General features: G+C 46.4%; 1 protein-coding gene across 1 annotated transcript; it reads right to left on the bottom strand.

Annotated features, from left to right (window-relative positions):
- Positions 1-866: 866 nt before the first annotated feature.
- Positions 867-25,618, bottom strand: EIF1AX (eukaryotic translation initiation factor 1A X-linked). The gene is made up of 7 exons (XM_075913392.2): positions 25,386-25,618; positions 23,150-23,233; positions 21,842-21,945; positions 9,618-9,668; positions 3,549-3,630; positions 3,345-3,436; positions 867-2,016 (listed from the first exon to the last, which is right to left on the bottom strand). Exons 1-7 carry the CDS (start codon positions 25,399-25,401, stop codon positions 2,011-2,013), a joined length of 435 nt encoding a protein of 144 aa, XP_075769507.1. The 5' UTR covers positions 25,402-25,618; the 3' UTR covers positions 867-2,010.
- Between the last annotated feature and the right edge of the window lie 1,149 nt (positions 25,619-26,767).

The raw sequence follows: 26,767 nt of genomic DNA, 5'->3' as shown, positions 1-26,767 counted from the left end.
ATGATTTAGTCAACACCACTGAATCTTTTCCAATGGTTAATTCTAGCATTTTCAAGTTAATGCCAACATTTTATCTATTGTGACACCCATCCAATTAATAGTAAAAGCCTTAAATGCCATGCCTCTAGCTAAATTTTAAAAGCTCTGGAAAGGGAGAAAGTGTATTTATATTCACTACAGGTTCTATGACAATTAAAAAATTACATCATGAATTGCTGGAAATTTAGGCATGTAAGGGTCACAAAAGTCAACACAACTGATGTAAACCAATGGAGCAGGAAGGCTGTGCTGGGTTAGGGATGTAAGTGACTAGGTGACTACCTGATAAGCAAATGCTTATAGGGTAGTCAAGTAGGAACTTGAGTAGTCACTTCTCCCCCACCCCACCATTGCTGCCTCTAACAGAGAGAGGCAGCAAGGGGCGGGAGCAGGAGCCAGTGCTGGGGTCAGCACGGATTATAAAATTCTTTATACATTTAAATATATGTAATAAGTTGCAAATATAGAGTATTGTAGAAAATGTTTCACTGTCCCTGTGATGACTCCTGACTCCACACAAAGAAAACGGAAACCTACCATATACCGCACACTGGGGTGAAAAGGTAGAAAGTTACACTTTTGCTACATGTTCTAAGAGAATTTGTTGGAATATTCAGTGTCCAAGAAAGTCTACTTAAAGCAATAAGACCAATCTGAACTTTAAAGATACAGTCAATGCCCTGACCATATAATACAAATGTCAAATGAATTTTACATAGCACCGAATGAAAATTAGATTTTGCAGACTACCATTTTGCTTTTAAGTGTTGAACTCAAAATACATTATTAAAAAGGACACACAAACTAAAGCTAGCACATGAAAATACTTCCATGAATTTGTTAGTCTTTATTCAATTTTTAAAGCTGACTCTTCCATTCAGAAGCTGGAGAGAATCTTTCCATTAGTTTGTGTCTCTGGTTAATTCTGGATAAAAAGATTTTTCAGAATCTGACATTAATTTAATTTTTCATTTATATTCTGTTATTCAAAGTTTACATAACCTTTTCAAAGTAGTACCTTACAATGTATGGAACTTAAAACTCTAACTTAACAATACCTTTTCAATAATGTAAAAATATTCTACGTATGTTTAACCCATCAAGAATGTTAGGCAGCTATTTTGAAGGAAAACTATTTTATGCATGTTTCAGTATAAAAAACAGAACTGTAAATGGTTTAGTATCAATGTGTCTGTTAAACTGAATGCCACCAAGTGTTCAATTTCCGCAACTACAGTATAATACTGCACTTAAAAACAGAAAAGCTATTCAAACATACATGACAGCTTTAAACAACAGGAAATTTAAGAAGCTGCTTATTTTTTACATTTATTTTTTTCTCCCATTGTGGCAACTTTACATCTTTGAATGAATGAGTGCTTAATTATCAAAACTATTATAAAAATAGCAGCATTCTACTAAAACATGAAAAGCAGACCCATGCATCAGAAGTTTGAATGAAGATTTCTGCCTCCCTTTTATATTATCAAAATCTTTTCAAGTTAACTTCAAGGCAAGGGGTATACAGAAAGACACTGCATAGTATGATTGGACACTAATCTGAACTGGGTATTTAATCAAAATCCATGATAATTACAGGATAAACAAATTTATTTCAAAATACAGGTTTAACTGGAAATGTAGTGATGAAAGCATAAAAGGCAAGAATGCAGGCTTTTACAGCAGATATTACTCTGTCTCACTTCCATCCAGATGTAAGAGCTCTAATTTGTGAAAAGACAAAATTGTTGTGGCATTTTATTTAGCCTTTAAGATAATCCAGCATTATCTGTTTCTAAAGAAATATAAATACTTTAAAACAAACATTGAAAATAAATTCTCGTTTGATGTAACAAGTTACACTCATTACTGACGTTTCAGTCTTCTTAAAAGAAAGGGATTTTACCCAAAATATCGATGTAGAATAATCCTTGGAGGAAAAAAGTTGGAATGTAAACCTCTTAATTCAAATTAGATCTGTAAGGGGGGAAAAAAAGACAGCACATTGAGAAAAATTAAAATGTTGACTATGTGAGCAAACAATTTGATGTTTAAGATGTATTTTAACAACTTATCCTAGAGAACAAAAGATTCACAACTCATATCACAGCGGATCTCTCCCCTTCCACCTTCCTTTGCCATTTTTTGTTAATGAGTATATAATCACTTGCCCCTCCCCTCTCAACTCATCTACTCTGGGGAAGTTAATTATCAATGTCAAATCTCAATGAGTAAACAGTAAAATGCAAACAAGGAGGACTATGATTTTCCTGAAGAAACTAAAAGAAAAATCTGAACAGTAAGGTAAAGTTCCAAATCAAAATACAAATAAGAAGTTATTGACAAAAAGAACTGGTTTCTGTTGAAATACTACTACTACTACTACTACCACCACTAAGTGCTTCAGCATACAAATCATGTAACTTTCTCACACAATAACTGTGGATTTGAGCTTGTATTACTCACCAATTCTGCAACTGGATTAAAAAAAATTGCAAGTATGCTAACACTTCATAGTATTTCTTCATACTGTTTTAGTCTATCCTCTTATCCTTTGGGTAGAAATCCTGTCCTCTGCTTGTTGCACCTTATTTACTGTATTATGACCATCTTATGCCACTATATACATGATTAATCAACAGTCTAAGACTATATTTTAGACTATATTTTTCCCCATTTAAAATCCCATGTTTATAAGATATGGCACACAGTTTTCAGAATTTGCCTGAGTTAGAGACGGGGATTTTGTGTCATTGCTCATTTTGATGGGCACTTGTCTTATCTAGAGCAACCCAGGGTCTGCTGACTGGATCTAAGATGTCCAAATTTGAAATTTCAGGTGGTTCTCAACCTTTAATTTTTTCATTTGTGAACCCTATACTAAAGCTCTGAAATTAACACATCAATTTGATTAATCAGTAGTGACTGCTGATGTTGACTATATTCCATCAACCACAATGGGATAATTTGTTACTAGCTCCTATGAACTGTGTTTAGGATCAAACTTTGCCAGGTATGACATTCTATTTTTGAAAATTGGAAGCAAAATTCACTGAATAATATCCTACAAATCACTGGTTTAAGAGCATGCAGGTATGCAAAAAGGGCCATAATGTCAAAGGACAGGATTTTTGACCAATATCAATTACTTAAGTCACTGACCAGCCTTTGAGAAATAATACCTAGCCTGGTGAAAGACTTCAAAGCTTTAATAAGCTATGCTACCTAAAATAAGTAGTAAACAAAACAGTATCATCTACAGTGGGCACTTCAAATATAAGATGAGTAATATTTTTATTACTCACATCATCAATGTCCTCATCATCATCTCCAATGTCATCAAACTGGATTTCATCATCATCACCAGGACCAAACGTGTCGGTTTCATTGATTTTAGCTAGAGAGAGAGATTTTTAAAAGTTAATGCATACATTAAAAACTGAAAATTCATTGTGACCTATTGACCACATTCATGACCAACTCCCAAACTGATCTTGAAAGATTCTTACCATGTTCTGGAAGTTCCCCATATGCCTTCAGACTTCTGGCTTCATCTGCATTGTATTTTAGAATGACATCAGCCTTGTTATCCTAAGAAAAAGAACACTTCACTGTATTAGTCAGCAATGTAGAAAGGTTTCTGCTTCCTAAAATGACAAACTAGCAATGTGCTTGTTAGTTGGAGTCTAGTTAACTATTCCATTTGACACTACAAATGAAAGAGATAAACCATACTAACCATACTGTACTCTAAAACATAGTTGGAGATACCTAAATATTTTCCTACTATACAGATTATTACAAATTTCCCTCTATGAAACCTAATTTTTGTTAAGCATTCTAAACTCGTCTTTTTCAAGGCACATCTATTACATCTGTCATACATTACAGACATACAGTTTACAAAAGCTAAGCTCTTTAAAAATCTGATATACAGTAAAACTCCATTGGTCCGGCATCCAATGCTCCAGCACTCCTGATGGTCTGGCACCATCGGGAACCCGGAAGTGCTCCGGGCAGCCGGACAACTGGAGCTGCTCTGTGCCCGGCTTCAGCCGCTACTGAAGCTGATCAGCAGCTGAATCGGGGAAGCCGGGGGCAGAGCAGCTGGGGTGCTGCCAGGTTGGTCCTGTGGCGCTACCCCTCGGAGCAGCGGGACCAACTTGGCAGCACCCCAGCTGCTCTTGGGGACGCCTGGGGCAGAGCAGCTGGAGCGCTGCCGGGTTGGTTCCACAGCGCCAAGGGGCAGTGATACCGGACCAACCCGGCAGCACCCCAGCTGCTCTGCCGCCGGCGTCCCGGATTCAGCCGCTGCTGAAACTGACCAGCAGCGGCTGAATTGGGGACGCCGGCGGCAGAGCCGTACTATCGGAAGAGGGGGCTATGAGAGGTCTGGAGTGGAATTCCCCCCCCCCCCATAACTTCCCTTTCCAATAGTCCAGCATATTAGGTAATCCGGCACCCCCTCGGTCCTAAAGGTGCCGGATTATCGGAAGTTTACTGTATATTGAGTTCAATCAGTGGCAACTGTAACTACTATACTAGAGCAGACATTTTAAAAAAAGCTTACTTAGTCTCTCGATTCTGTGACAGATTAAAAGAGGATTCTTCAAACAACAAAGGGCTCAAATAATAAAATGGAGTGAAATGGCTGATATGACAGACATGGCAATTTTCTGCCATATTCTTGACAAACCTTACTGAACTAAATTTAAGTACCTTTGGAGTCCATAGTATTAAATGAAAAGGTTATACATTATCATAAACCCTAACGTGTTCTGAAATTCAAACATTTATACTGAACAATGGGTGAGACAAGAATGGACTTTTGGTCAACGTCAAGTGCTTTGTCTACTGAGTTTCATTCCCAGAATCTGAAAAGTAAAACCCCAAAATATGCAAAGGAAAGATTATCCACGTGTACGCTTGTTTTGAGTTAAACCTACTATAAATTTCCTCTGGGGCCTGTGTAGGAAGTCTGACTTACTGGAAAAAACACATTGTAGTTAGGCAACTATGCAGCATGGAGAGCAAGGGCCAGCAGCCAGAAGCCTAACAGTGGGAGCATTTGCTGGACCACAAAAGGGGAAAATGCAAGCGCAGTTAGTCTGAGTGTTCCCCTCTCTGCACGTGGAGCACGTGGGCAGGGGCCGCTGGCTCCTGGCTGGCAGTTGGCAGCTTCATGCAGGATCAGAGGCAGCAGCTGGGGGCTGGGGAAAAGGGAGAGGGAAGTTTGCCGACTCCTAATCCGTGAGCTTCTGGCAGCCCCATGGGGCTGGAGAAGCCCTCTGCCTGCAGCAGGCAACTCCCAGTTACACTATCACCCATTAAGGGTGATGCTTACCGGGTAACCGTTCACATCCCTAACTGTGAGGGCTGGCATCCTACCATACTAGACTACAGGAGCACTTTGCTGCATTTGGCAGGGAAACGCACAGGAGCAGCTCACCCAGCAGCAATTTCTAAGAGGCATTTTCCATGAACATGTGTTCTAAAGGGGCAAAGCAATCTGGATGAAAAGCTGTCCATTTACTCATGACTGGATTTGCCTTGCATAACAAAAATCAAAATCAAATATGAAACATATTTAACACGATACAATTCAACACTTAAGTGCCACTGAAATAGAAATTATTTGTTCAGTACTCCTTAGCAGATTTTTAGGGCTATTTAAGCCATGTTCTGCACCAGTGTTTCTCAATTTTATTTGGCCAAGGAACCCTTTTCAGAAATTTCAAGGAACCCCTAGACTTGTCAAGCAAAAAAAAAAAAAAAGGTGGGGGGGGGGGGGCAGGGGAGGAAAGAGGGACCCACCAATTCATGAAAATCACATTCTTTCCCCAAGACCCCCCCCATCTCCCTTCTGTGAGGCCTCATCCGCTCTGTTCCCCTCCTCTCCATCACTTGCTATCCCCAGCCCTTATACCTGTCTCAACCTAGTGAGAGTGAGGTGTGGAGTGGGAATGAGGGATTTGGGTGTGGGAAGGGGTGAGAAGTACAAGCTCTGGGAGGGAATTTGGACGCAGTAGAAGGGGCTGTTGACTCAGGGAGGGGGCTCTAGACTGGGGAGTGTTGGGTTCAGGTGGAAGGTTGGGGTGCTAAGCAAGCCAGGACTTGTGGATGTGAGGGTGCAGAAGTTTGGGCTGGATATGAGAGGGACTCAGGGCAAGAAGGTTCTGAGTATGATGGGCTCAGGACACAGATTTGTGATGTGTGGATGGTGGAGGAATGTTGTGGCAGAAGACTGAGGATGTGGGGATGCAGGAGTTTGGGGATGTAAGAGGCTCAGGACGGGGGTTCCAGTGTATGATAGGCTCAGATTTGGGGTCAGGTGGTGCAGGAGTGTTATGATGCTGCGGTGAAATGGGGGTTTGGTCCCAATTGGGGGCTTGTTGGCCAGGCTTCATTTTTAAATAAAATATGTCAAACTCAAAAGGTTTTAGCATTGTCTTTATATATGAGAGGGGTGAGGAACCTGTTTTGAGTCAAAGGTCACTGACCCACAGAAAAGTCAACTGGGGCCACACAAGTGAGACGCAAAAAAACAAAAAAAAAGCTCCTCCAAAACCCCCTAAGCCTCACTAATGTGGTCCCAAATGTGCTGGTGGGGTAGGAGACAGAGTGCTAGTGGGTGCTGGGGCTGGGGAGAGGGTGCTGCTGGGTGGAAGGATGCTGGTTCAGGTGGAAGAGTGCTGGGGCAAGGTGCTGGGACAGGCAGGTGGCAGGGTGCTGTGGTCAGGGACATGGTCCTGCTGGGCACTAGGGTGACTGGCAGGGTGCTGGGACAAGGAACAGGGTGCTGCTGGGTGCTAGCGTGGATGGCAGGGTGCTGGGGCCTAGGCCAGGGCAGTGCTGAGTCCTGGGGTGTGAGGTAAGGTGCTGGGGCCAGGGCGGTGCTAGGGTGGATGGCAAGGCTGCCAAGGAGCGGGATAGGGATGGGGTGCAGGATCTGGGAGGGAGCTGGGGGGCGGAAGGGGACAAGGTCTGGGTGGTAGGTAAGGTGCAGAAGCAGGCTGGATGTAGGGTGTCTGGCTACGAGGGAGGGTGCGAGGAGGGGACTTGGGTAGGAGTTGGACCTCCCTGATCTGGCACCCTCTAGACCTGACTGGTCCCAGATGAGGAATTTTTGGACCAGGGGAGGTCATTTCAGGACTCCTGGTTCCCCGCCCTTCCCCACTAGGCTTCTTTGCACCTCTAGCCCCTGCAACAGAACTAAGCTGCCCACTCCTGCTGGTTCCCTGCACTTTCCCCAAAACCATCCCTCACAATCCAAGGGAGTGCAGCACCAGTTCCCTGCAGCCCCTCACAGCCCAGCTGAGCTACCTGTCTGTTCTGTATGCCCTCCCCCATCCACCTCAGCCCAGCACTGGTTCCCTGCATGCCTCCCCCACAACACAGCTGAGCCCCATTTCCCTGCACCTCCTCCAAGCTCCACAAAACTGCTGAGCCAAGAGCTGATACCCTGTCCCTCCCTCCCCTGGAGTCCAGTCCCAGTTCCCGGCACCTCCCTCCTCCTGCAGTCAAACTGAGCTCTGACACACACCCACACACACACCCACCCACCCACCCCACAGCCCAGCCCAGCCCCCTAGACCTCCCCACTCTGCAACCCAGCTGAGCTCAATTTCCCTGCACCTTCCTCCAAACCACGTAGACATGCTGAGCTAGTGCTGAGTCCCTGCCCCTGCCTTCCTCCCTCCCCTTGGCTGTGTCTACACTGGCACGATTTTGCGCCAAAGTAGCCGGTTTTGCGCAAAAATTTGCTGCCTGTCTACACTGGTCATGTGTTCTTGCGCAAGTACACTAATGTTCTCATTTATGAAATCAGGGCTTCTTCCGCAAGAACTACAATGCTCCCACTCAGGAATAAGCCCTTTTGAGCAACTATTCTTGCGCAAGAGGCCAGTGTAGACAGGCAACATGAATTTCTTGAGCAAGAAAGCCCAATGGCTAAAATGGCCATCGACACTTTCTTGGGCAAGAGTGTCCACACTGACATAGATGCTCTTGTGCAAAAGCACAGCTCGCACATGGAAGAGTGGATGTGTTCTTGCACAAGAACACTTGTGCAAGATGTTCTTGTACAAGAAACAACCAGTGTAGACATAGCCTAAGAGTTTCCTCACATGAGCAAAATGAATTGTGTTGTGCACCAGTATTGAGTTCATGTGGCTTGTTTGGATGTGCCACCCAAGTAATTAATAAATATTTTTAAACCTCTATCTTTTCCTCCCCTCCTGCCCTTTTCCTCATTGTCTGCGCTTGGCCCCCTGGCATTTGTCTCTCCTCCACCCCTCTACCTTTTCCCTCTGCTGCCATGTCAGCTCCCCTGGTGCCTGCTGCCCCCCCACTCCTCACCCTCCTCTGCTGTCCTGACTCCTGCTCTCCTCACTGTCCTCAGCCCTCCTGCAACCTGCCCCCCTTCACCAGCTCTTCTCTCCTCCCTGTGCCCACTTCTCCAGTAGCCCCACTCTGATCATGTGAGCTACCCCTCCTCATCCCCTCTTCTAATACCTCCCTCTAAAAACCTGCCCTGCATCTCTCCTCTGGTGGTGGTCCCTCCACTGCCCTTCTGCTTCACCCCCAGAATCCCCTGGCATCTGCACCTTCTCTTACTCCTGGCACCCTCCTGGTGTCTCGCCCTTCCCTCACTTCCCCTGCCCCCTTTGCTCCATTTTTCCCTGGTGCCCACCCCTCACCACTCTCTGCCCCCATTCCCCTCATGCCCCTGTGCCCTCTCACTTGACTTGCTCCATCCCAGCCTTCCTCATGCCCACCCCTTCTTTCAAGCCTTCTCCCAGCACCTAAACTCATCCCTGTAGCCCCCAATGCCCTTACCTTCTCCCCTCCCAGCATCACCCTGTCCCCCTCCCACTGTCACCTCCCATCCTGCCCTTTTCCTCATCGTCTGCGCTTGGCCCCCTGCCATTTCTCTCTCCTCCACCCCGTCCCTTTGGTGCCTTTCCCTTCCCCTCCACACAAGCACCTTCCTCTCCCAGCCCTTCTCCTTTCCCTCTGCACAAGCCCCTTCTCTTCCCTTCCCTCCCTCTCCTGTACCTTCTGCCTTCCACTTTGTGGGGCCGGAGTCTGTGCTCTGTCCCCGGACTCCGAACCCGCAACTCAGCCATGTGGCACATCACAGCGCCCAGCAAGTTTAAAATCCCATGCCGTGACGTTATGTCACGTCCGGGCGTGTCTCCACCTACTGGTTTGAGCGTGCTGCGCAGGGCAGCAGCAGCCAGCAAGGGAGAGCTCAGGGAAGGTTGTGCACGGCAGGGACGGGACGGGGGAGAGACGCTCTGGGGCCGGGGTGGGAGGACGCGCGCGGGGGGGAGGGGGTTGGGACCCGCTCCAGCTCCAAATGTTGCTAGAGCATGGGCACCACAAGCCCACACAACTCACCACCTATGCCTCTGCTGGCTAGCCATCTCTCTCTCTCTCTTTTTCAGAGAGAGCAGGGGAGCGCCGACTCCTTGCGGAATCCCTCGTTTTGGTCCACGGAACCCTGGGGTTCCACGGAGCACCAATTGGGAAACACTGCTCTGTACTATAACAGTATATAAATCAAGAATATTTACCTGGTAGTCTCTTAAGCCCACCAATATAATATCAGATGTGTTTATCCAAACCTGAAAGTCAGAAACAAGGAACATTTGTTAAAAAAACCTGCAAATCCACAGCAATTGACAGCAATAAATTTAAACTCTACCTGGTGGATCTACTAATAGGGAAGTCTGTATCCATTTTACTGACCACGTTCCACAAAAAATAAAACTTTATAGTAAAGTGGATGAGAAAAAAAGACAAGCAGAAAAGAAAACCCAAAAAATCTAAACTGGACAGTGATTTACTAAAAGTTGGATTATTTTATTTATTAAAGATATAATATATGAATGGGCCTTTTTCAAAGATAATATGAATTCACATTAAAGAAAATGAAAATTAAAAATATGCTCAACTATTCACTGTGCATTCCAGTGGTTTAGGAGGTTTAGGAGGTCTGCAATAAAAGAAGAGAGTCATTTCTTATACTTTGATTTAAAAAAAAAAAAAAAAAAAAAAACTTTGAGGCAAGGGACCATCCATTAAACATTTGTACGGTGCCTAACCTGATAAGAGATACCTGACTGAAGCCCCTAAGCCTGTGGTCCCCAATACGATACCCATGGGTGCCATGGCGTCTGCTGGGACATTTGTGTGTGCCCGCACCGGTGTTTTAAAACAGTGGTCTCCAAAGTGGGAAGGAGGGAGCGCATGCTGCCATGGAACAGCTAAGAGGGGAGACGCTGGTTTGCAAGACATCAGAGGGAGCACACGTGCAGCGTGTTCTAACGCCCGCACAACAGCTGAGAGGGGAGACACCTGGCATGCCATGACGTGATGGCCCGGGATTTTAATTTTAAAACCACGCGGCCCAGCTCTAGGCCCGGGTCACGGAAGCAACTGGGGCCAGGCCCAATCACAGACTCAAACTGGAAAGCACAAGGTGGGGGTGTGGGAAAAATAGGGGAAAGGGGTGGGAGAGGAAGGGGCTTGTGCTGAGGGGAGGGGGCCAGGTCAGGAGAAGAACGGGGAAGGCACCAAGGGACAAATGCCAGGGGGCCAAGTGCACACAATAAGGAAAAGGGCAGGAGGGGAGGTGTCAGTGGGAAGGGGGACAGGGTACTGCTGGGAGAGGAGAGGGTAAGGGCATTGGGGGCTAGAGAGGGGAGGGGAGGCGCTGGGAGAAGGCTTGAAAGAAAGGGTGGGCATGAGGAAGACAGCGATGAAGCAAATCATGTGAGAGGGCACAGGGGCATGAGGGGAAAGGGGGCAAAGGAGGCAGGGGCAGTGAGGGAAAGGGGAGGCACCAAGAGGGTGCAGGGGTAAGGGAAGGTGCGGGTGCCAGGAGATTCTGGGGGTGAAGTAGAAGGGCAGACACCTGCAGGGGAGGGACCAGCATCAGAGGAGAGAGGCAGGGCAGGTGTGTAGAGGGAGGTGTTAGGAGAGGGGATGAGGAGGGGTAGCTCACATGATCAGAGTAGGGCTACTGGAGGAGTGGGCACAGCGGGGAGGAGAAGGGCTGGTGGAGAGGGGCAGGTCTCAGGAAGGCTGAGGGCAGTGAGAAGGGCAGAAGTCAGGACAGCAGAGGAGGGTGAGAGGCTGGGGGGCAGCAGGCACCAGGGGAGCTGATGGAGCAAGGGGAGGAGACATGGCAGCAGATGGTGGGGATGAGGAGTGTGAGATGTAAAGGTGCCATGATTATTTTTTGGGGGGCAGGGTGCTTTTTTTGCTTAACATTTGGACATCTGCCCCCTTTTTATTAATGCAGGATTTTGTTTAAAAATTAATTACAATATAATTAAAATAAAAATTATCCAACTAAATTAAGTTTCTATCAAATTTACCCAATTCACATTTAATATGAAAACAGCCTTCAATTTGCGCAGTTGATGCCTTTTTTCTATTTTTTCTCCAAAGGGGGGCAAATACAAAATAAGCCTTGAAAAATTGTTGGCGCCCACCACATTCTTCTGAAAACATGAATGTGCTATTGGCCACAAAAATTTTGAGGACCACTGCCCTAAGCACTACCGCAATACAAATAATGCAATAACTAATACAAATACAATATTGCATTAATTAAACTTAAATTCCTGAACATTTATTGGAATACTAAATACTTGCTGATATCCTGTAATGTCTGGTGCGAATGGGAGGCTTTTCCTGTCATAGTAGTGTGAGAACCCTCAGTAAGAAAGGTGCGACTCATCACTTAGATAGGAATACAGACTACACAGAGATCAGATGCACAGATTCCTAAGATCTACTACAGAGGCCGATATTAGATGCAGACATGTCTGTGTTAAGACTTCAGTCTCTTTGCTTAAATTGATTTTTCCCAAACAGCATACATCATTGAAAAAAACCCGGAAACTTAATTTTGTGTGTTTTTAATCTAGGTACGTGTTAAGACAATTGAGTCAACTGATCACATGTCCTGTCTGTTAGCATAATTTTTTTGGGGAGGGTTCCTTTTGCTGTACTTACACTTGCCTCTGCAAGCTTGGCTGGCAATGAGGGGAATTTTAAGTTACCATTCCCCTAAAGTGCATAACTGATTGGAAAACTGTTCCTAAAGAGTAACTAGGAGGCTTTGCTTGCTACACTCGCCAACCCCCCCCTCTCTAGCCACTTTCGCTTCGCTGAGACAGCCTGTTGATGCTGATGATGTCATTCTGTTGTCTGGCAGGAATGTTCTTTCACCCGAACGGAAAAACTCTGTCAACATTACACTATACTTTCTGCAGGAGACAAGGAGTCACCCCCCACAGTGGAGGAGACCAAGCCTTGCACCACCAAGGTTGAGCAGTCTCCTGCCACCACTGCGAGGAAGAAACGTAGGGTAGTGGTGGTTGGAGACTCTCTTCTGAGGGGAACTGAGGTGCCCATCTGTTGCCCTGACAGTTCATCTCGAGAGGTATGCTGTCTGCCAGGGGCCCGTATCCGAGATGTTACAGAGGCATTGTCGAGGATTATCCAGCCCTCTGAATACAACCCCATGCTACTCATCCATGTGGGCACAAATGATACTGCCAGGTGTGACACTGAGCGGATCAGGCGTGACTACAGGGCTTTGGGAGTACAGGTGAGGGAGTTTGGGGCGCAGGTGGTATTCTCTTCGATCCTTCCTGTCAAAGATAGAGGCCCGGGCAGAGAAAGGTGCATCCTGGAGGTGAATGCCTGGCTGCGAGGATGGTGTCGCCAGGAAGGCTTCGGCTTCCTTGACCACGGGCTGCTCTTCCAGGAAGGACTGCTTGGCAGAGCTGGAGTTCACCTTTCCAGGAGCGGGAAGGCCTTGTTTGGACACAGACTGGCTAACCTTGTGAGGAGGGCTTTAAACTAGGTTCGACGGGGACAGGTGAGCAAAGCCCACAGGTAAGTGCTGAATGCGCGGGACTGGGAGATGGGTTGGAAATGGGGGGGGGGGGGCGGACTACGGCCTATAATGGCAAGGAGAAAGGAGGGTCAGGGCACAACAGGGAGGCAAGATCAAATCAGTATCTTAGATGCCTATATACAAATGCAAGAAGTATGGGTAATAAGCAGGAAGAACTGGAATTGCTAACCAATAAATACAACTATGATATCATTGGTATTACAGAAACCTGGTGGGATGGGACGCATGATTGGAATGTTGGTATGGAAGGGTACGGCTTGCTCAGGAAGGACAGACAGGGAAAAAAGGGAGGAGGGGTTGCCTTGTATATTAAAAATGTACACACTTGGACTGAAGTGGAAATGAACGTAGGAGATAGCTGTGTAGAGAATATCTGGGTTAAGCTAAAAGGGGTAAAAAATGAGGGTGATGTCATGCTAGGAGTCTACTACAGGCCACCTAGCCAGGTGGAAGAGGTGGATGTGGCCTTTTTTAAACAATTAACAAAACTATCCAAAGCCCAAGATTTGGTGGTGATGGGGGACTTCAACTATCCAGACATATGGGGTGTGTCTAGACTACAGGGTTTTGTCGACAAAAGTGGACTTTTGTCGACAAAACTATACCTGCATCCACACTGCCTTTGAGTTATGTCAACATAATGTAGATAAAACTCAGCAGTTTTGTCGACGTATGTAAACCTCATTCTACGAGGAATAACGCCTTTTGTTGACAGAGTTCTGTCGATAGAAGGCATTATTGCATCTACACTGTCCTTTGCGTCCACACTGTTATGTCGACAAAGTGGCTTGCTTTGTCAACAGACCTGGATGTAGTCTAGACGCTCTTTGTCGACAGAAGCTTTGTCGACAGTATCTGTCGACAAAACCCTGTAGTCTAGACATACCCATGTTGGGAAACTAACACAGCGGGGCACAGGCTATCCAATAAGTTTCTGGACTGCATTGGAGACAACTTTCTGTTTCAGAAGGTTGAAAAAGCTACCAGAGGAGAAGCTGTTCTGGATTTGATTTTAACAAATAGGGAGGAACTAGTTGAGAACTTGAAAGTGGAAGACAGTATGGGGGACAGTGATCATGAAGTAAATAGAGTTCATGATCTTAAGGAAAGGTAGAAGGGAGACCAGCACAATTGAGGTAATGGATTTCAGGAAGGCAGATTTTGATGAGCTCAGAGAACTTGTAGGTAAGGTCCTATGGGAAGCAAGACTGAAGGGAAAAAACTGAGGAGAGTTGGAAGTATTTCAAAGGGAAGTTAAGGGCCCAAAAGCAAACAATTCCGCTCTGTAGGAAAGATAGAAAATATGGCAAAAGACCAGCTTGGCTTAACAAGGGGATCTTGCATCATCTCAAACTAAAAAAGGAGTCTCATAAAAAATGGAAACTAGGACAAACAACAAAGGCAATATAGGCAAGCAACATGGGAATGCAGGGGCAAGATTAGAAAGGCAAAGGCACAAAATGAGATCAAACTAGCTACAGGCATAAAGGGAAACAAGAAGACCCTTTATAAATACATTAAAAGCAAGAGGAAGACCAAGGACAGGGTAGGCCCACTGCTCAGTGAGGAGGGAGAAGCAGTAACAGGAAACTTGGAAATGGCAGAGATGCTCAATGACTTCTTTGTTTCAGTCTTCACTGAGAAGTCTTGAGGTGTGCCTAACGCGTAGTGAATACAAGCAGAGAGAGGGTAAGTTTAGAAGACAGGATACACAAAGAACAAGTTAAAAATCACTTAGGAAAGTTAGATGTCAGCAAGTCACCAGGTCCTGATGAAATGCATCCCAGGATACTCAAGGAGCTGATAGAGGAGGTATCTGAGCCTTTAGCTATGATCTTTGAAAAATCATGGAAGACAGGGGAGATACCAGAAGACTGGAAAAGGGCAAATATTTTGCCCATCTATAAAAAGGGGAATAAGAACAACCCAGGAAACTACAGACCGGTCAGTTTGACGTCTGTCCCAGGGAAGCTAATGGAGCAGGTAATTAAGGAAATCATATGCAAACACTTGCAAGGTAATAAAGTGATAGGGAATAGCCAGCATGGGTTTGTGAAGAACAAGTCATGCCAAACTAATCTGATAGCTTTCTTTGATAGGATAACGAGCCTTGTGGATAAGGGAGAAGTGGTGGATGTCATATACCTAGACTTTAGTAAGGGATTTGATACGGTCTCACATGATATTCTTATTGATAAACTAGGCAAATATAACTTAGATAGGGCCACGATAAGGTGGGTGCATAATTGGCTGGATAACCGTAGTCAGAGAGTTGTTAAAGGTGCTAAATCCTGCTGGAAAGGGATAACAAGTGGAGTTCCGCAAGGGTCTGTTTTGGGACCTGTACTGTTCAATATCGTCATCAATGATGTAGATATTGGGATAGAGAGTACGCTTATTAAGTTTGCAGATGATACCAAACTGGGTGGGGTTGCAACTTCTTTGGAGGATAGGGACATAATTCAAAATGACCTTAGCAAGTTAGAGAAATGGTCAGAGGTAAACAGGATGAAGTTTAATAAAGAGAAATGCAAAGTGCTCCACTTAGGAAGGAACAATCAGTTCCATACATACAAGATAGGAAGCGACTGTCTAGGAAAGAGCATGGCTGAAAGGGATCTAGGGGTCATAGTGGACAACAAGTTGAATATGAGTCAACGGTGTGATGCTGTTGCAAAAAAAAGCAAATATGATTCTAGGTTGTATCAACAGGTGTGTTGTAAGCAAAACTCGTGAAGTCATTCTGCCGCTGTACTCTGCACTAGTTAGGCCTCAGCTGGAGTACTGTGTCCAGTTCTGGGCGCCACATTTCAAGAAAGATGTGGAGAAATTGGAAAGGGTACAGAGAAGAGCTACAAGAATGATTAAAGGTCTAGAGAACATGACCTATGAAGCCAGGCTTCATGAACTGGGCTTGTTTAGTTTGGAAAAAAGAAGATTAAGGGGGGACATGATAGCAGTTTTCAAATATCTAAAAGGGTGTCACAAGGAGGAAGGAGAAAATTTGTTCTTCTTGGTTTCTGAGGACAGGACAAGGAGTAATGGGCTTAAAGTGCAGCAGGGGAGGTTTAGATTGGACATTAGGAAAAAATTCCTAACTGTCAGGTTGGTCAAATATTGAAATAAATTGCCAAGGGAGGTGGTGGAATCTCCCTCTCTGGAGATATTTAAGAACAGGTTAGATAGACATCTGTCAGGGATGGTGTAGACGGAGCTTGGTCCGGCCTTGAGGGTGGGGGGGCTGGACTCGAGGACCTCTCGAGGTCCCTTCCAGTCCTATGATTCTATGATACATATCTAGAGAGAGAGAGACAGATAGAGATTTTTCTTGCCAGGCGACAGAATGACATCACCACATCATCAGCATCAACAGGCTCTCTCAGCAAAGTGAAAGCGGCCGGAGAGGGGAATAGGCAACAGAGAGAGATTTCTCCCAGAGATGCTGGGATGCAAGGGCAAATATTGCAAGGGGAGGAGACGGCACCTGGCTCAATTCAGGATGGCCTGTTATAGAGAGCACTGAGTGGAGTGTGCAGCGCCCACTGGAGGGGGAGCCAAGGGAGCTTGGAGAGCTGCAGAGGAGGGGAACACCTGGCCCAGTCACAGGCCAGGCTGTCAGTTCATCCTAGTACAGTGGTTCTCAAAGTGCGGGCCGTGTACTGCTAGTGGTCTGCAGCCACCTCCTAGGTGGTCCGCGGCTTGATCTCACTCCTCTCCCTCCCCCACCCAGCGGGGAACCCGCAAAGCCGCAAGGCTTTGAACACTAACTAAGGCTTCTGGCTGGGAGGGTGCAGAGGAGAAGAGAGAGTTAAGAAAGATTTGAACTTCCCCACCAGAGCCAGCTCTCCATTCAAGTCTGCCCCCAGTGACCCTAAGAGCTGCAGAGAGATGGGGGGGGGGGGAGGGGATATGTGGTGTGGGGGCTGGGGGGTGAAGACAGTGCTGGATCCTAGGAAACAATAGGGTGGGGGAGACAATGGTGGAGCTGGGTTGGGGGGCAACGAGTGAGCTGGGGAAAGAGGAAGCAATGAGGTGGGATGGTGGGGGTCAGGGGTGAGGAGGCAATGGGGGAATAGAGGACTGGTGTGTGATGGGTCAGACTCAGAGTTTGTAGGATCTTGGGGCACATGGTAAAAGTGTGACCCCTCCCCACAGGCAAGGCTGTACAAGGAGCAGACCCCAGGGACTGCACCACAGCTCGAGCCATGCCAGGAAGCAGGGCAGACAGACAGACAGGGCACAATCTCTGGATGGATGCAAGGGGAGGAGCGAGGCCTGGCCTGCCCTCAGGAAGTATAAGGATTCCCAGGTCAGTCCATTGTTTTAAAATCACCCCCCTGCTCTAACTAGACACACTCCCCCTCAGCTGAGGACAGGACACAGACTCCTTCAGCATCACATCAGGGAACTGACATCAGCACCAATTAACAGTTCTCCCTGAAACTCACTGAACAACTGTGCAGTGCTGCTTTTACACAGCTCCACCCCAGACATGGCTGCGTCTCAGCACTGAGCTGAGGATCCCTACCTAAACAACTCTCCTACCCCACCCCAAAGCCAGCTGCATCTCTGCACCAGGTGTGAGATACCTGTATACCTAGCTCTAGTGTCAATGCTGCACAGTCACTGGCTGCCTCACAGCCTGTGACGCGCCCAAGAGTCCTGCTGTGGGGGGACGCTGGGAGCCAATATCTGTTGCAGGACAAATGAATTGGACAGTCATGGGAGTGGTGAACCCAGGAGCTACTCGCTGGCCAGGAAGGAGCTGAACTCCCTCCCCCTCTGGAAGAACAGCAATGCTGTGATGCGCTATTCGAGGCTTTCCACAGTGCAACTGGGTGTGAAGCCAGATAAGCACCCCCGCCCCCGTGTCAGACCCTTGTACCCCACTGCCCCTCACTCACTCTCCTCCCTCTGCCAAGACCCCACACCCCCAGCTTGCTCTTGCGCCCTCCCTCTTGGCCAGACACCCTCCTCCCCAGCCACTCCTGCTCCCTCCCCTCTGGCCAGACACCTATCCCCACCCTGCTCCTGCATCCACTCTTGTTCCTGCATCCTCTCTTCTGGACACACACTGCACTGTCCCTTGATCTTGCTTCCTTCCCTTGGCCAGACACCCTATTCCCAGCGTGCTTCTGCACCCTACCTCCCACCCAGACCTCAATTCCTCCTGCACCCCACCACCCATCCAGATCCTGCATTCCTTCCCTATCCCACTCGCTGGCAGCCCTTTCTGCACACTGAACCCCTCATTTTTGTACCCACCCCAGAGCCTAAGGGGGTCCACAACATCCACTAACTCTAGAACCCCAGAAAAGTTAAATCTGGCCTATGGGAAGCCCTGAACCTCAATCCTCCCTATTTCTTCCCCTCACCCGCTAATAGAAAGGGTTTATTTTCTGAAAGATCCCGTCTAGACTGGCGCTTTTCTCCGGCAAAGCCCCGAGCCGGAAAAAAGTGGCAGCCATGTTTATACCAATGAAGTGGGGGATATTTAAATCCCCCGCTTCATTTGCAATTCCGACTTGTCTCATCTGCATCCCTTTTCCAGAAAAGGGGTGCAGTGTAGACACAGCCTATCTGTGTAAGACAGAAATTGTATGTTGGCATATTACCCAGCTTCCTCTAAGAACTAAAACTGGGAGAGAGGGAGGTTTAATTACTGCAGACCTAGAACAGAAAAAATGCAGAAAAGTACCTCCCATTGGGTGACCTGAATATACTGATTCAAAACAGGTTCAAGGATCTCAGGAGCCAAAGAATAGTGATAGAAATGTAGCCGTGTTAATCTGGTGTTTTGTTTCAGGAACCAAAGAATGAGCCTTTAGTATTGAAGGCCAGCCTGAACTGGCTGAGGAGCCCTTGTTTTGGATCTTACAATTGATGTCTGATTGTAACCAAAGGGGCAAATCCTGCTGAAAGAGTATGAAGGACTTTGACACTTATCAGGTTTACCAAATGGAAAGAATGTTCTTTTAGGAGACAACCAATGGGACAGAGGTGCAGTTAACCCCTAAACTGGGGGCTATTATTCCAGGAAACAAAATACAGGACTAAGAGCTACATAGTCCCGTATATTGTTTCAGCTACACCAGACTAACACGGCTACATTTCTATCATTATTATTCCATATTATCAGGAAGCACAGTGTGCTACAATAGCTACTGGGGTCAAATGGGACATCAAATTGCAGGGGAGTGTCCACTGTAGGGCTGCAAATTCACTTGAAGTGTAAGCTCAAGTGTAAGAAGTATGTAAAAGGTAATAAGATGTTAAAATTATGCATAACAAAATACAACGTGAAAAGGTATGAAAGGGAGACAGAATAACTGAATTAGTCTAAACAAAAAGACTAAGCTGATACAATTCAAGGACTGCATTGAAATCATGCTAGTTAAAAACAGGAGATATGACACCAGAGGAAAATGAGCCAAAATTGGTATGTCAAGTATTAAGCCTAGTTGGTGTGGGTGGGGGGGAGAAATCACAGGATTGATAATTATATTCATTGCTCTCTTTTTGGGCCTTAAACAAAACTGGGAAAAGTAAGGGGAAGGGGGGGGGAAGGGGGGAAGAGCAGACACAAAGAATACCGTATTTTCCGGCGCATAGGGCGACTGGGCGTATAAGACGCCCCCCTAATTTTTTAATGAAAAGATAGGGTTTCGTCTTATACCCCAGCGCCCCTCCCCCTCCTTTGCTCCCGGTGTCCCTGGTCTGCTGGAGACGGTCCCCAGCAGACCAGAGGCACCGGGAGCAAAGCCGCAGAGGGGCTCGGGCGGGGGAGGAGCCCAGGCGTGCCTGGGCTGCCCCCCCGCCGGCTTCCCCCAGGCTTTGCAAAGTCGCTACTACCTCCTGACCCAGCTCTGAGACCCCTCCTACACCCAAACACCTACTGCTGCTGGAGAGGGGAGGCGAGTGGCCCAACACTGCCGCAGCAGTGATTGGTGTGACTGGCCCAAAGGCTGCCAAGCTGCTCAGGAGGTCCTTAAGCCAGCTGCTGCGGAAATTACAAAGGCCCTGGAAACTCATGGAATCTGTGACCAACTCACAGTCCTAACACATTCGTTTGTAGCAAGGCAATTCCAGACTCTACACTTTGTTTCAAGGACTCCTGTCCAACCTTCTGCAGTATAAGAGAATTGTATAGCTGTGAAATAACCTACCTAAATCTATTCTAACCCTACTGTGTTACATACCTATACTAGTTTTCCAAACATTTTCCCTATGCACATGGATTTGACAGCACCTTGATAATTAAAAACAAGCTTTTTGGAGGGTTGGAATCCTAGAACTTAACTAAGCAATCTCATACATCCACTAAAACTACTACTGGCTCTAATGTGACACCACATTATTACGGAGGGGCAGTACCACTAGTAAGATTACAGGGCCACTTCCATTTTAACATAGGCAGAACACAGTCAAGAGAAGTCTTTTTATGTTAAAGTATCATTTTAAAATTTTTAACGTAGTTTGTGCGCTGCCTCATTTTTCTATAGCAGTTGGGAGCCTGAAGGGCTCATCTGATGATTCTTAAATGGTACTGCAACTAATTTCCCCATTAGCATCTGACACTTTCTTTGGATCTCTTTCACAAAAACAACAGCACTTTGAGGGTGTGAAAATGATGCATGCACATTTTTGATTTTGTACATTAGAAAAATGTGGGTAGAAAATTGAGGGTTTCTACATTTATTTTTCATGATAAAACCTAAAATAATATTTTGACTGACGACAACACCCTGACTCCCCATTAGGCGATGTGAACAATATACCAGTTATTAGGAAAAGGTATGTCTATTATAGGTGCTTTTCCTGAAATTCAACAATTCCTTTGACCACACTGACTTTGATGAGAGGAGTAACTACTTGCTGTTCTTTGATCACACTCAGTTCCACTGCTCAGGAAAGTAGTAAAGAGCATGACTATTACTTTAATGCTTCTGCTCACTTTATCTTCCCTCTATCAATTAAAGCTATTTTCCTTGACAATATTTCTCAAGTAAAATCTGAGTATGCATGTTATGGAATTATCAATTTAACCAGAAATTTTGCTTTTTAGGCAAGGTTTCCAGAATTCAAATGGAGCACCTACAGAATATAAACAAAAAGCAATGTGCATAACATACATTTTCAGAAAACTGACAATCCTTGCAGTCAAAATTATGCCTGAATTTGCCACAGAATATCACCTTGAGCTCCGTTATTCTAATGCCAGGCTACTTGCAAAACAATCAGGTGTGCAACAGAGCCTTTGTTCTGTTGCGCATATAATTTCTAGGAGATTATAGGAACCCTCACATTTCCTGCAATATGAATCACTAATTTTACTCCCGTGAGGTACATCAATTTGTGAGACTATCCAACAAAGCATGAAGATTTTAGAATTGTTAAACAGTAAGCTAGCCTCAATCTTAATTACTGTCATGCTATCTACCAGGTTATCGTGACCCAGTAACCTTAAACTCAATCCAAAATTCAGAGTTTATAACAGAGGTTTTTATAAAACCCAAGTCCAATTGAAGTATTTCTATAAAATAAAAAACTGACTTTTTTTTTTTTTAAACACAAGCCAGAACCTCCCTGGAACACCTACAGTCCCTAAGAACCTTAAAGTCAGTGTGACTACGGGCAAGATTTATTGCCCGAGTCAAGAGAAGTGCAAGTAGCTAACAAACAGAAAAAACTAAATGTGAGTTTTAAAATATGTTCAATTTTAGTAATTTAAAGTTGCTAATACCATAATTAGGGATTTTTTAGAAGTGTCCCCTTTATTTCAGAGTGTGCAATGTCAATTTACAGAAGATTATATATCTAGCACAACAGGATTCATTTATTTTCCACATAAGTTAGACTTACTTTTTTTCTTAGCTTCCCTCTGATATGACATAACCTCTTCACACCATCAAAACACAGTGCCTCCAATCTTCCATTGCCTAACATCTTAATAACCTGAGCATATTCTGGAAGAGAGAAGCCAAAATGTTGCTGAATTATGTAATAATAATTTTAAACAGCCATCAGGAAGTTTTACAAAAAGTATGTATTTATTTTACAGTTTCACCAAGAAACCCTCGTCATGAACCAGGATCCCACTGTGTGAGACACTGTAGAAACAGAACAAAAGACTGCCCTTCCCTGCAGGAGCATACTCTGGAGGCTCTGTGAGGAGAAGGTGCAATATGTTATTCCTACCGAGGTAAGTGACTAGTCGACTACCTGAAAAGCAAATGCTTATCAGGTAGTCGAGCAGGAACTTGACTAGTCGCATACATCCCCTTGCTACCTCTATCAGAGAGGTGCAACAGGGGGTTGGAGGGTGGTCGGGGGAGAGCAGGACTTGGTGCTGAGGGGAGCCGGCTTAAAAACCAGTTCCCTACAGCACTGTCACTGAGTGGGGGTAGGGGTTGGGGACAGGGGAGGCAACAGGGAAATGGCGTGATCAGGATTGAAACAATCCCTCTCACTCTGGTCCCGACTGCTGTTTCTCTCCCTTTGAAATGTACAAGAGCCGCCTGCAGGCCAAGGGAAGGTATGAAGTTGTAGCAATCGGTAGCATTGTCCGAGAAACTGAGGTTGTACTCAAGTAGCGAAGGACATTCTTGCCTGCACCTTCCCATGAGATCTTTCAGCAGACAGAGGTGCTGGGAACTTTGCATTTCTCAGTTAAAGGCTAATAAGCGTGAAAGAAGTGAGCTTTTCATTGTGATTTAGGGATACCATCCTTGTAAGAGCAATAGGACTCCTAAAGGTAGGAGTCAGAACACCCCAGAAGAAGGGAGAAAATAACGCTGTGCTCTCCTATCCCCAAATGGTCTGCTTGTTTTTTGTCATCTGTCTTGAGAAGTGGAGTGGGCTGGTGATTGATTCACCTATTGTTGCCATGTGTCAACTGAGCGCACTTGCTCTGGAAGTCAAGGATAATAAATGCAAGCACTTATATATCATTTCAACATATTCCGGAGAAAAATAAACCATACATAAATCTAAGAGGGGTGAAGTGTAAAATATATTATGTAGTCACTTTAAATACAAACAGTAACAAAGACTTAACATCCTAGATTTTGGCTTCAGCCCAATTATCCCTTATATAAAAGCCTGTAAAGTATGGCTGCTACTATACTTGACTGAATGTATGTAATGACAATTACAATTCAAAAATCTTACCTTGTCCATCCTCCTTGAACACCAATTCTCTCTTCTCAGATTCATTCTCATTCTTACCTCGTCGTCTATTTTTACCTCCCTTACCTAAATTGAAAAAATAAATAAATTACCACACGCAATTTATAAACCTATATAAAAGCACGTGTTGGAATGATGAAATATCAATATTTGTTAGACCTGTGTACCTAATTTCACTATTGAAGATTTAAAGCACTATATCTAGGCCTGTGCTAAAGCTGATCATCATTGTGCTGTGACAATCACTATTTCAAGTATTTTTTCAAAAGGATGAAGAGGCTGGCTAATATCAAAACTGTGAAAGACAAATGGTAATGTTTATGTTCCTAATAAATACGATACGAGGAAAAAAATTATTTCTTTGGACTCTTAGAAGTCCAGCATCAGCTGCAGGAACAACTTAAAACGAGTTCGGCAATAATTTTATCATCTTTTCATTTCTATTCAATCCCTTCCTAATTCTGGGGCTAAGATACAAGAAAAATATCCCACATGGGACAGAGACAGAAGAAATTAATGTGCATATAAACTCCTCGGTCCCACACCACAAAAGAAAAATGCAGGAGAAACTGAATCATATCTCTTGAGTACCGTCCCTCAATCTCAGAGCAATGATAAATAAAACAAGATACCATTAGCATATTAAGGTCTGGAGTGCTCAGTGTTTCTTTGGATCAAATTCAGCAATATTTATTACCAAATAATCCCATATTTGTTCTTATTTTGCCTTTGTCAAACCAGGGATTAATTAAAAGATTATACAGCACTATTATTTAAACACATTTTGAAACGCAGGTAACAGCAGTCTTCAAAAGAGTATTTACTGCCATCAACTCTGAACCTGTGATTCATTGCATTTTGGTGGATCTCAGAGAAGTAACCATGAGAGTCTGTATCTGTGCCAACTCCAATGGCACCATAAAGACCTACAGATTTATATGGGCACATACCTTCGTGGGCAAAACCCCACCTTGTCCGATGAAGCGGGATTTTGCTCACAAAAGCTTTGACCAAATAAATCTGTTAGTCTCTGCAGAGCCACAGGACTCCTCATTATTTTGATTGACCTTCCTTAATCAGCCTTCATGACTGTTCAGGAAACAGACTACAAAGGGACACTGTGATGAATCTCCAGTTTCAGCTGTGGCACTGCTGCTACTGGTCAACACATTGTTGCCTGGATAGGAGAAGCATCTATAGGCACCCTTCACCCCAAATCAGTAAATGATATCATTATGCAAATACACAAGACAGGAAGTGTACCTTACTACCAACAAAACAATGAAAGTGACTATAAACTAGATAAAGTTCAACAGATTAAATTTAAAAATTAAAGAAAATTAATTTTAGGCAATTTCCTTGGAGCATCAGTAGGTGCAAATATCTAGCTGGAAAGTAATTTTCAAATCGAGGTGTTCCTTTTAAACAGCAACGTTTCAGCAACAGGATTAGCCTTTCTTGTTGAAAACTCAGCAAGAGCAGCTGACAGTTTTGTAAACCCTGCCACAAAAAAGTTGCTGCTTCCTTTCTCTCCTCTTTTTTTGTCAGCATGAGGGGAAAGAGACCGTGAAGAGCCACATGTGAACATCCCCCGTTAGGGTTGCTAAAATATAGGCACATCGGCCAGTGCCCCAGTACAGATGTGTACAGTACAGATAATAACCAACAGCGCTGCCGGGGCCTGGACATAGCACAGGCCGTGGAGTTGGAGTCTGCCACAGGGCGGAAAGACACCAAACTTGCCCCCGGAGTTTGCTTCTCTATACACCCCCCCCCCCTTACCCCTGCACTACTCAGACTGCTCCCTACCCCCGCGCGCCCGCCCGCCCGCCGCGGTCACCTGCCGCAAAGGCCGCGCACGTCTGGGCCCCGGCCTGAGAGGAGCCCACCGAGAGGGACCCGGGCGCTGGCAGCGCGGAGCCGAGACCCCAGGCCCGGCCCGGTTCCTTCGCGCCCGGCAGAGGGAGGCGGGGGCGGCAGCGACGCGGGGCTGCCCCGGGCAGCGTCACTCACACGGGGCGACGCTGGAGCCCGGCAGCAAGGCCAGGCCGCAGCGGCTGCGCCCGCCCCGCCCGGGTCCCCCACGTGAGCCGGCGAGGGGAGGCCGCGCCTAGAGCCGGAGCAGCGCTGCCCCGCAGCCCGCCCGGCGCGGACCGACCCCCGGGCACAGGCCGCTCGGGCCCAGGCCCGGCCTGAGGGGCTGCCCGCGCGGCCTCACCTTTATTCTTGGGCATGGCGCCGGCCGCTCCTCAGTGCGGGCGGGAGGGGGAGGGGGAGTCCTACGCGCTGCTCCGGGCGGGCTGACGGGGCCTGCGGGCGGCGCGCGGGCACCGAGTCTCGTGGAGGCCGTTGAGATTGGAGAGTCGCGCGACAGGCAGCGACCGCAACAGGCGACGAGACAAGACGAGGCTGCGGCTATTTGCGGCGTGCGTTCCGGCTCGCGCTCCAGCGCCCCCTGGCTGCCGGCGGCTGCCACCATTCATGACTCACTGCTCAAAGCCCCGCCCCGCTCCCAAATGCGCATGCGTTAGGTAGGAATTGGGGGAGGGGCGGGACGGTGGTGGTGCTTGCGCGTGTCCCAGCCCCGTTCCCCGCGCGCTGCGCAGTGTCCTGTCTGCAGCCAGGGCGCTGTGTTGCTGGCGCTGAGGGTTTTGCTGTGCAAGTGCCCATATTTGTCGACTTTCCTAATGTCCCATTTTAATGTGGGGATCTGCCCCGCCTTAAAAACGGGACCAGTTTGGGGGTGGGAAGCTGGAAAACAAGAGACCAGTGAATGGCTCAAACCCCAGAAAGCAAACACAAGCAATCTGCCAAAAACGGTGTTACCATTTCATGCTTTTTAGTGGGAGAAACCTTGCTTAGGATAACCATAGTTCCAGTTCCCCAAAAGAGGACACTGTAGGGCAGTATCTCTTAAAAGACCAAGGAACATCAAACAATCATTTTTTAAAAATGAGGAACACCAAGGATTTCTTTTGGGGGGGAGGAAAGTTGGGGGAAAGTTATTAAGCACCCCCCCAAAAAAAAAGTTCCCTGCCATTTTAAACTCTGTTGTTCTCCACTGCACACCTCCGACTGCCTCACAGCACACCGGTGCGCCATAGAACACAGTTGAAGAAACACTGCTATTGGGGGAGCAGGATGGGCAAAAGGGAAGCTGGATAAGTATGTGCAGAGCTGGCCCATCCTCTGGCGGTTTGGGGCAGCCACCCCATTCCCCATGCTTTGGGACAGTGGTCTCCAACCTTTTTAACCACAAGATTGCTTTTCCAATTTAAGTGCTATGTAAGCTCTACCTGAAACCTGAATACCCTTGCCCCACCTCCTTCCTGCTCTTTCTTAAAGGCCCTGCCCCTGCTGCACCCCTTTTCCAGGGCCTTACCTGCTCACTCTATCCCCCTGCCTTACTCACTTTCACCAGGCTGGGCTGACGGATTGGGGTGCAGGCAGAGGCAGATGGCAATTTTGCGGGGCCCAGGGCAGCACAAGTTCATGGGGCCCCACCTTTGACACAGCGCATGCGCGGGGCTTCTTGAAGCGCGGGGCCTGGGGCGGCCGCCCCACTCACCCTGGCCTATATCCGCCCCTGGGTGCAGGCTC

The sequence above is a fragment of the Pelodiscus sinensis genome, chromosome 1 (assembly GCF_052426305.1).
Source record: "Pelodiscus sinensis isolate ZL-2025 chromosome 1, ASM5242630v1, whole genome shotgun sequence".
Classification (NCBI taxonomy): domain Eukaryota; kingdom Metazoa; phylum Chordata; order Testudines; family Trionychidae; genus Pelodiscus; species Pelodiscus sinensis.
The sequence above is the reverse complement of the archived record's forward strand: the minus strand, read 5'-3'. Positions and strand labels throughout refer to the sequence as shown.

Bases quoted from the DNA above. Each gene is read 5' to 3' on its own strand.
- EIF1AX (XM_075913392.2), bottom strand. The intron at 21,946-23,149 runs GTAAGATTTTTG...TCTCTCTTCCAG, and splicing joins GTTCAAGGAGGATGGACAAG to AATATGCTCAGGTTATTAAG. The intron at 3,437-3,548 runs GTAAGAATCTTT...CTCTCTCTCTAG, and splicing joins TGGGGAACTTCCAGAACATG to CTAAAATCAATGAAACCGAC.